The 11003-nt window shown below is 34.7% G+C and overlaps 1 protein-coding gene across 1 annotated transcript; it reads left to right on the top strand.

Annotated features, from left to right (window-relative positions):
• Window positions 1-6743, top strand: LOC137387799 (uromodulin-like). Its single transcript, XM_068074308.1, has 6 exons — window positions 1-62; window positions 241-336; window positions 1075-1191; window positions 3298-3427; window positions 4976-5134; window positions 6435-6743. The coding sequence occupies exons 1-6, from the start codon at window positions 14-16 to the stop codon at window positions 6550-6552; spliced, it is 669 nt and encodes a 222-aa protein (XP_067930409.1). The 5' UTR covers window positions 1-13; the 3' UTR covers window positions 6553-6743.
• Window positions 6744-11003: the final 4260 nt, after the last annotated feature.

The raw sequence follows: 11003 nt of genomic DNA, 5'->3' as shown, positions 1-11003 counted from the left end.
TTCACCCATCAACATGAACACCTTTACCAACCTAGCAACTGTTTTGGTACTGCTTGGGGCAGGTGAGTCCGAAATCTTTCTTTCAAGTTTCTGAATAGCATAATTGGTAAAATATGGTGTTGAAGTGAGTATGGTTGGTGTCTACTATTTCCTATGAACTACATACAACAATTTGTAGAAAGTTACCGATAATATAAGAATTGTTTTTAAAAAGGAACTCAGCAGCTGTGTTTGTTGCAGTGAACTTGTCTATGCAAGGTGCTCTTCGAGATAAGAGAGAGGCAGGTGTTGCCAAAATCATGAAAGCAATCTCGGGTTTGCATTCCTCTAGCACAAGTAAGTGAGCTTATGGAAGTAGTAGTAGCAATAGTATTTAGTAACACCAATAGCAGCAGTAACAGTGTTAGTATCAGTACCAGTTGTGGTATTAACAGTAGTATTAGTAATAGTAGACGTAATAATGGTGGTAGGAGTAGCAGTAGTAGTATTAGTAGTAACAGTAGCAGTAGTAGCAGTAATAATAATTGTGGTAATAGCAGTAGTGAGTAATAGTAGTAGGAGTAATAGTAGTAGTAATAGTAATAGTAGGAATAGTAATTATAGTAATAAGAGCAGTAATAGTAGTAATTGTAGTAGTAGTAATAGTGGTAGTAGTAGTAGTAGTAGTAATAGTAGTAGTAATAGTATTAGCAGTAGTAGTAATCATAGTAATAGTAGCAGTAATAGTAGTAATAGTAGCAGTAATAGCAGTAGTAGTAGTAGCAGTAGTAACAGTAGTAGTAATAGTAGTAGTAATAGTAGTAATAGTAGTACTAGTAGTAGTACTAGTAGTAGTACTAGTAGTAGTAGTAGTAGAAGCGGTAGTGATAGTAATAGTAGTAATAGTAGTAGTAATAGTAGCAGTAGTAATAGTAGCAGTAATAGTAGTAGTAGTAGTAGTAGTAGTAGTAGTAGTAATAGTAGTAGTAGTAATAGTAGTTTATATTAAACTTTTATCCAAAAGTGTTTAGGCATTGAAATTGTTGTATGGCAGAATTTCTAATTAAAATGAACGTGTAAAATTTATTCATGAAGGCCTTCGGAGCAAGCGAGAAATCGATCAGGATCTGACAGGCATCTTAAGAAGAGTCGTTTCTGAGCTCTTCTCAGAATGCTTTGGTGAGCAGACAACCGAGGATCCATTGCCTGAAGGTAAGAACCCAGCATTTTAACATATCTGTGTTAGTTGTATAGTCGATTCTCACATATTCTTTATTCTCCAGTGATAAGCTCCCTGCTTTTTCACATAGCGAAGTCAGTAAAAACAGTAGATATTTACATAATTTTGAGAAATATATAAAATTCTATAAATTAGTTACCACTTTGAAGCCTGGTTCCAAGATAATTCGGGGAACTTGTTTCTCACCCGATTCTTTGCCTGCATAAACCCTGTTGGGTAATTTCACTTAGTTTTTTTTGCACTTTCTGTTTACATAGAGTATGGAATTTTTATTGCTTTGTGCGTAATCTGTTCTCAGTATAACTCCAAAGTTTTAAGTTGACTGGATTATTAGTTTTGAAATTTTGAGAATTGAAAATGGCTGGGACCACAACCTTCGTTTCCAATGACACACTGATTGAAGTTCTTGGTGAAGAAGAATCATAACAGACAAAGCTAGAAAGCTTCTTCTCCGCAGCAACAAGAGCTTTACGCTAAACTATTTGTTTTCTATTCATAACAAATATTCACACTCTATCAGACTCGGTGTACAGCAATCATTATGTCTCTTCAGATACTTCTAGGGCATCACTGCTTTGAAAATGTGAAAAAAAACGGTATTTGGTTTAAAAGAGCATGTGCTAATCTAAGAACTTTTATAGCCAATGGAAAGTTGTAAATACTGTCTAGTACCAGGGGCTGACTTGTATACTAGAGGCTTCTAAATGTTAAGCACTGCACTGATGCCTCTTATCAAACAAAATTAAATGGCTGCCTTTTTTCTTCACAGTCAATTTGTATAATAATAGCATAATATTTTACTCACACAGATTAATGGATATAGGGTAATTAAAATATCCATTACAAAATTTGATTTTTCACGCTCATCTGAAGGGCATTAAAGAAAGCTATTCCCATGACCAAATGAGCGGAGCAAATGTTTAAGAGTTCTATGATAAATGCATGTGCACACAACTCACGAAAATTATTCATCAACAACGTCGCAAACCCTTGTACCGAAATCTCATCAACAAATTTAACCATTTTTCTGGAGTCGTTTAAGTATAATAATGATACAAAACTCATATAAACCTATTTAAATATATTACCAAGTCTTTGAAAAGTGTTGACAGTATTTTAAAACTTACCAAGCTGAACGGATTATACACAAATAGACAGATTAATTTGGCTGAAAATCGTTATTAAAACTTGCCAAGCCTTACTTTTATCAAAATTAAGACTGGCAATTGAAACCCCAAGCGACAGAGAATAAAACCATTAAGTCGTGCGCATTTCACGAAAAAATAAAGTGCACATTTCACCAGTCTATAGCATTGTCGAATTGCCCAAGGTTTCTGTAATTAACGTAGAAGCACTGAAATATAATCGTTTCTTTTTTGCCGATTTCAAAGTAACTGACATTTTAGACACTTTTGAGTACTTTGGTATTCTATCTGATGTCCAACGCAGTGAAAGTAAAGGAAATGACAATGATATTTTTTCTAACGATTCTTATGAGATTATTACAATATTTAATTATAAGTTTGGATGACTATTGAAGTGTTATAGTCACACTAACAACATCGATGATGGGCAGTATGTTACTGTTATTATTTTTTCTACACAGTTTTGTTATATAGATTTTCTAAAAATCTATATAAATATCACAACTTCTCGATATTGTTAGCTATGACGTTTTGAAATGTAAACAAAATTGTGCATTGGTTTTATATTATTACTGTATTACTATATTAATAATATTGGTTATTCTAATAATATCAGTGCATTTTACTTCTAATATTGCATTTCTCCTATTGCAGGGGAGAGATATAAACATATAATCCTTTCCTTTCATTATTGCTGTTTGTTGTACATAATAACACCCACAGCCAGTACATTACAGCTACCATTGCAATTATCCTATTGCACTGCAGTGCCATTTGGCTGCTAATATTGCATTTCTCAACCATCAGTACCCTTTCTTTTTTCCAATATCACTTTGGTCGTGGGCTGTATGACAGGGGAATTTCTAGTGTTTAGCATTGATTATGAATACCTCTCAGTTCCATAAACAGTTGATAAAACAGCATGCTTGTTAGGTCCCTGCAGCTCTCCCAATACAGTTAATCTGACGGGATCATGGCGGCTAGATAATGAAGGGTCAGACATACAGCCTGACGGGGAGTACAACTGCGATGCTTACCTGTTTGACAACACACAGTGGTTCAGGTAGGATATAGAACAAACTTCATGACCTTTTAATGTATGTGTAGAGTCTGGTTTAATTACAGATCCAATTTTAATGTATCTGTGATTCAATTTAATTTTAGTTAAATACTGTAACTGCAGTTCAATACAGTACCTGCAGTTCAATACAGTACCTGCAGTTCAATTCAGTAACTGCAGTTCAATACTGTACCTGCAGTTCAATACAGTACCTGCAGTTCAATTCAGTAACTGCAGTTCAATACTGTAACTGCAGTTCAATACAGTACCTGCAGTTCAATACTGTACCTGCAGTTCAATTCAGTAACTGCAGTTCAATACTGTACCTGCAGTTCAATACTGTACCTGCAGTTCAATTCAGTAACTGCAGTTCAATACTTTACCTGCAGTTCAATACTGTACCTGCAGTTCAATACTGTAACTGCAGTTCAATACTGTAACTGCAGTTCAATACAGTACCTGCAGTTCAATACTGTACCTGCAGTTCAATTCAGTAACTGCAGTTCAATACTGTACCTGCAGTTCAATACAGTACCTGCAGTTCAATTCAGTAACTGCAGTTCAATACTGTAACTGCAGTTCAATACAGTACCTGCAGTTCAATACTGTACCTGCAGTTCAATTCAGTAACTGCAGTTCAATACTGTACCTGCAGTTCAATACTGTACCTGCAGTTCAATGCTGTAACTGCAGTTCAATACTGTAACTGCAGTTCAATACTGTAACTATTCTTTGTTTATTTAAAATATTGAGAGATGAGTGATTACAGAATAACAAGTGGAAACCGGTTGATAGAAAATTGATGACCTGACTCTGATGTTATCTGACAACTTACTAAGTCTTGTTAATAGCTCTATTAGTTTACGGCAGTACATTTATTACATGTACAGGTTGACAGTCATGCTATTGACAGCTGGCACAGCTGTCCTCTACTTAGCCTGTCTTGACAAACTGTTGTTTTTGCGGAGTTGTCCCCCGCTGAGCGGGCGAGCAACAACACAAGTTGTGTTGCTCACCCGCGCGACGGGGGACAACTCCGCAAAAACAACAGTTTGTCAAGACAGGCTATCCTCTACTGAGTCAATGTAGGAAAGTTTAACTCAGCTAGCTCTTACTATTAGTACTACCAATAATACTCCTACTATTACTACTACTACTATTACTACTACTATTACTACTACTACTGCTATTTCTACTACTATTACTACTACTATCACTACTACTACCACTACTATTAATACTACTACTAATACTACTACTATTACTACTACTGTTACTACTACTAATATTACTACTACTTCAACTACTACTAATATTACTCCTACTGTTACTACTACTACTACTACTACTCCTACTACTATTACTACTACTACTACCATTACTACTGCTACTACTACTACTACTGCTACTACTGTTATCACTACATTACCACTATGTAAATACTAATTTTTTTATTATGATAAGAAATTACTCTAAACTGTATAAAAATAAACTGTATTCAATTTTTATCATTTAAAAGTTACCTAATTGCCTTTCCTGTTTTTACTGAAGAATTACTGGCGATGGTGGAAATCGAATTCGAGATTCCTGTTCTCCTGCCTACTCCTGTGGAAGTCACGGTGGAATCTGGACAGATGCCGATATGCCGACTGATGTAGGAGAGACCCTTCAGGTAGAGCTCTATGGCTCCTGGTCGGGTGACTGCTCCTGGTAAGAACTTACTCGTATTCAATAATAGGCCAAACAGTTACTAGCTAGTCATTCTATTTAGTCATTATTAAGTAAACTGACCCGTAAATAACAGTCAACCAGTAAAATGAGAGAGTCGCTGATGCATTGAATCAATCATATAAAAAAATGAGAATAAAAACCTAAATGCATAAAAGCCATAATGTTAGATGTGTGACAGCTTTTATCAGTTCACTTTAGCTTGCTGACATTTTAGTGATTGCACATTTTCTGTTTATTAGCACTCGTATGTTGGCAGTCAGTGCCATGAGATATAATGTACTGCAGGCGTAATAACTATGTGCACAATTATTCTTAAATGTGGAAAGGTGGATGATTGATGCAGATGCTTGGCTGTAAATCTAAATAACTGGATTCGATACCTGTGCAGTGCAACTTTTTTCTAACCCTCAGTGCATGCCTGTCTTCAGACAGCCAGACAGACAGACAGACGAATGGACACAGCTCTTATTATAGTAAAGATTGCTGTCAAACCATTGCTTATTTCATGTGTCATGGATTGTCTACAAGTAGTCCAAAAACCATTAATTTTGTTTTTTGTCATCAACACTAATAATTTTGAGCAGAGCAAAAAAAAACAAATTTTTCGTTGAATACGTGAATAAGTATGTCATGTCTACTTCTGTTGTTTGCTTGGAAAAACTAGACTAAGAGAATGGCCTAAAGTAAATCATCCTTGAGCTGGTGTCATCAATCAACAAGACCGACCAGAATAAACAATAGTCCAACCACCAAAATTTAAAAAAACAAAAGATCAAGTTTAGTTGATTATGGAACGACTGACCACACCTCTCAACCTAACTCAAGAATAGCTGAGGCAAACCAAACACTTGCTACTATCATTATTTTGAAAGTATTTTGACCTAAATTAGTCTTTAAATTTTTCTGGTCTCTCTGGATAGTTTACACAATTATAGTTATATTAGACTAATGAATGATTATATTTGGAAACACTCAACAATAAACCTGTTTTGCACTTACTCTATGTTACTAGACAGTTTTTATGCTGGTATGCTTAGCAAATAAAATTGTTTCAAACTCAATTCAAATTTACTTCTAACTTCAAATTTAAATAAATTTTATTCGGATTCAAGTTTGAATTTAAGCAAATTCAAAATTGTTTAAAAATGAACTTAAATTCAAACATGCTCTAGCTGAATGGTCATAAAGGTGTCTATCACATGAGTTGAGGTTTTATTTAAACCAATGTACAAAGACTAATCATGCAGTTAGACTGAGGTTCTTTGCGTTGCACCAACAGGTACCCATGGGAAGCTGCGTATCCCCTGACAGTCCAGCGGTGCACTAGTGCAGGTGATTTTGTCTACAAGATTGATGGTCTAACTGGTTGCTATCACAGCGTCTGTGGAATGTTCTAGACTGCCAGCCCCGACAGCATAGGCTCCGGGTACTCCTGCTTACCACAAGTTTAACTCTCTTTTGGCTGACTGCTTCAAGTTCTAGTCATGTGTATGATATACATGAATGCTTTTTTATTTTGTTTGCATTGATTACTGTCGAATTTATTTTTGTGTACCGCTACAATCTAAAATATAGTTGACATGCATTACTTGTTCAGTCTAGTGTTAGTAGTAAGGTTAGTGCAGCAATTTGAGAGTAATATTATTGCAGGAAGGAATATATTGGAGGAATCATAACTACCTATAAGAGTGCAAATAACATCAGAGTAACAGATCTGCTTTCTATTTGAACGAAAAGCTCAAACAATTTTGATTTGCTGATTTTAAAAACCTACAAAATATATATTATTTATTTAAATAATGTGAGTAGTCATTTATTGTTTTATGTATCAACAGCAACAAGACTATAATTTGTGCAACAAATAAAAATAACATTAAATAGCATTAAAATAGCAATAACAAGACAAAAATATTTATCTACACTCTATGAGTAGTTGTTTATTGTTCTATTCACTAACAACAACCGAACTACAATTCACAGAACTGATAACAGCAATGAACATTGTGAATAGCAAAACAGCAAACACAAGCTTACAACTAGCATGAGAAAAAGCATTTGTAGTCTGATCACTTCAGCAGTCGTGAATCAGTGTGTAAGTGTAATACAAACAATGTCAAATTATAGAAGACAAATATATATATATCATAATATAACAATAATGTGTCTAAATATTCATCATGTTTAGTGGAACAAACAGGTTTCTTGGTATGAGCTACGTCTTTGGTGCGGCTGACAGATATCGATCAGTAGATAGATATAAAAATATGCCGAAAGTCAGTTTCCTGTTTGTCATTCAAGTTATGAGTTGAGTCAGTTCTTCTCTTTTACGAGTTCAGGTACAGAGGCTTCGCATTGTGATAGCTCCTTCACACTTCAGTGTTCTGAAGCTAGTTCTGAGTAGAAAACTCCATATAACATTGAAGTTCGGAGGCTATGTGCGTTGCAGCACTGAGTCTTTGGGTGTTTAGGGTTTCATTATACAGGGGAGTTTAATTAAACAAGTGTGTGTGGTAAGCTCTGTCACACGTGTATATCTATATAAATCTCACAGTGTGTCTTTTTGCATTTTCGTTAAAATTTACCTGCAAAGCTAGATATTTACTAAAATCTTTACTAAAACAATACCTGCAGTTCAGGCCAGCTTAACAAATGTTACGCCGTAACGACCAACAGTGCTAGTTATTAACCCCAAACAAGCGCTTTAAGCGTGAGTATCTTAACCAATGTAATGACTATTTGCCCAATGAATCTCTTCTGTGTGGTTTAATGGTTAAGTTTGCCTCTAGATCTGGAGGTTCTGAGATCAAATCCTGTGCTGTGCAGATTTTCCATTTCTAGATTTTAATTGCTATAACCGGACACAGGGTTTAACAAAGAGAGACAAACACTGAGATTTATATAAATAGATAATTCATTTTACGATAAAGAGCAAATATCATTCAACATAACATTCCTATGGTATACATTGTAGTTCTCGTGTCAGAGGCATTGTTAGGTGCCTGTGGATCTATCACCAAGCAGTTAAAACCGATTAGAGTATTAGATTATCAGATTAGAGTAGATTATCGATCGAGTATGCAATTAGATCAAGCATTTCAACCAGTTGTGTGTGTGCGCGTGTGTGTGTGTGTGTTTATTTTCATCAACAAAAACAGTACAGAAAAATAAACTGCATATTAGCAAATATATCAGGTTAAATACAAATTAGTGAGAAAATGAAAAAACAAAACTATAGCAAAATTCACTCAAACTGAGCACGAAATAATGATGATAGGTGCACTGTAGCCCAGCTAATGTCGCGCAAGCCCCAAAAACAGCCAACAGCAGCAGAAACAAAGACAGGCCTCAGCCCACCCCAGTCAGAGAGGCAGGAGATAGCATTTTACTTGTTTTTAAAGTCTAATTTGTTTACAATTTTTTTTCAATCTGTCAGGTAGGTTATTCTAATAAAAGGTTGTTTGATATTGAATAGTTTTTTGCCCAGCACTAGATGTAAATAAGGGAATATGAAGATTTAGAAGAAAGTGACGAGTGCTATAAGAGTGTGGTGGTCCCCCATTTCCAGATAAATGAAATACAGTATGATCCCTTAGCAGCAGTTTTAACGTATACAACTTATCTATTGGTAAAATATTAGTTTGAGTAAACAACTCTTTTGATGGATGGTGAAAGGGTTTATGACATATAACTCACACTACCTTTTTCTGAAAGACTTTAATTTTATTTAAAAATATGTCAGGTGAGTTGCCCCAAGATTCGATGCAGTAAATAAGTTTAGAATTTACTAAGGAGTTATATAATGTAATCATTATTTCCCGTGCGAAGTACTTTGATAACCTATAGAAAAGTCCAACCGCTGGACAAAGGTCCTTTAGTATGTTAGATATATGAGTAGACCAATTCAGATTATTATCAAGCCAAATACCTAGGAATTTAAAATGATCAGTCTGGTTTAATATTTTACTTCCTATTTGCAGAGAGTGCATTTTAAAATTACATTTGTTCTGCAGATTTTTCATAAGCATATTATTAGTTTTCTCAGTTTTTTCAGTTGTGATAACTGCCTTTGGACTTGTCGCCTTGCCTCAAGGAACTATCAATTTTATTGTCATTTATATGTTTCTCTGACTTTGCATCATACCATCCATATCCAGTCAGAAGGTAGTGTGATAATACTTCATACCCAACCCAAACAATACCTCAGTATACTACACTCTGCCTGGAGAGGCACCTTCAGTTTGCCGCAATGAGCTCAGTGGATGTCACATAGCCTTGCTCATAGTAGTAATGAGCCTGTCTGTAGTTTTTTAATTGTACTCTAGAGTAATAGCAAATTGGGAATGAGTTATTTAGATGTAGAAGTGCTTTGTTTAATATTCAAATACAGTTTATACTGAGTGATATCATCTATTCAGCTGATCCGAGTCCGTTAATAACTCTGCTATCATACAATAACTAAGTAATACACCAAGATTATGTGATGTAAAAGAAACAGAGCAGCCTACACAAAAATATATTACTATTGGAAGCCTCCAGCCTAACCTAATCTCGTCCTTTTTTTGCTTATTCATGTAGGGGTCACCAACGCAAACAGCGTATTTTGCACAAAATATACTGTGACCATTTGCTCATGAGATTTTTTACTGGAACAATTGTGGCTGGATGTCATTCCTAACACCTTTGGTGGTCCTTCTGTGATTTGAACCACTTACCTATTGATTAAATGCTAGTGCAGTAACCACTGAACCACAGCTGCTCTCTTACCTAACCTTATCCTCTTCAGTAAATTGTAACTACGTGAGTAATGCCATGGAGAGTCTATTAATATTTACATATCTGGTGTCCTATTATTGATACTTGACAATATGTATTAGAGCCAACAGCTGACATCATCACGACTTACCTCCTGTTTTTTTAAATGTTTTACCGATGTCACCTTAAGTGTCTTTATTCTCAATGACCATAATTACTGCAGTTCTATCAGAAAGTCAAATAAACAAGCTTTCGTTGAATCAAGTATTCACTAAATATATATATGAGTATAAAAATATTAGTTTTGTAATTTGATTTTAATTAATTTGAGAAAATTGTAACAAAATAGTTATATGTTTGCTTACCGAAAGTAATTCATGTCACAGCTAGAGTTATGGCTAAAACTGAAGGCCTGTTGAACTTCATCATAAATATTTACCCTGATGGATTGTTTCAATTATACAAATAGCTGTCAAAGAATAACATATATGGCTCTATTTAGACAGCTATAGAAGGCAAAGTTTATTTGGTTAAAAATTAAACATGATTGGGATCTATCAGGTGTGTAAGTGTTTTGTAACTTGCTAGATTAACTCTAAATAACTGACAACAGGAATTGTAGAGAAACTTAAAACTTCCGCTTTTGAAATTTAACTTTTAAATTTCAATCTAGAAGGAGCCTTCTAATACTTTAGAAGTTATGAGTTATCTTATCTTATCTTAGTCAATCAATCTTAGTTAATGCAAATGTAGCTAATGGGCAATATTGAACACAATTGCCTTGCAACTCCATTGCATGATGATTGAACGTACTTGTTTTTTTAAATTTCTCCGCCAGTTCAATTTTAAAATAAAATACTATTCTAAAATGACAACTTCCTGAGTTGGTAACTGCACATCATATACTTGGACTACTGTAAAGGATCTGCCATGAAGCTTTTACCATTCCACAATAAACCAACCACTTATTCGAGTAGAAAGGTACATTATATTTATAAATGAATATATCAAAATACATCTAATGTGTTTGCAATGAAGAACTGCGTACAACAAAGCTCTCTGTGCTCTGCTGGCTAACAACTGTCTCGCTTCTGAT

Source organism: Watersipora subatra, chromosome 2 (assembly GCF_963576615.1).
Source record: "Watersipora subatra chromosome 2, tzWatSuba1.1, whole genome shotgun sequence".
Classification (NCBI taxonomy): Eukaryota; Metazoa; Bryozoa; class Gymnolaemata; order Cheilostomatida; family Watersiporidae; genus Watersipora; species Watersipora subatra.
This window is presented reverse-complemented; position numbering and strand designations above follow the sequence as displayed.

What these genes read in the sequence shown, in the direction of transcription:
- LOC137387799 (XM_068074308.1), top strand. Translation starts at nt 14, where the DNA reads ATGAACACCTTTACCAACCTAGCAACTGTTTTGGTACTGCTTGGGGCA. An exon ending in TTTGGTACTGCTTGGGGCAG is followed by an intron (nt 63 to 240) that starts GTGAGTCCGAAA and finishes TGTTTGTTGCAG; the next exon opens with TGAACTTGTCTATGCAAGGT. An exon ending in TTTGCATTCCTCTAGCACAA is followed by an intron (nt 337 to 1,074) that starts GTAAGTGAGCTT and finishes TTATTCATGAAG; the next exon opens with GCCTTCGGAGCAAGCGAGAA.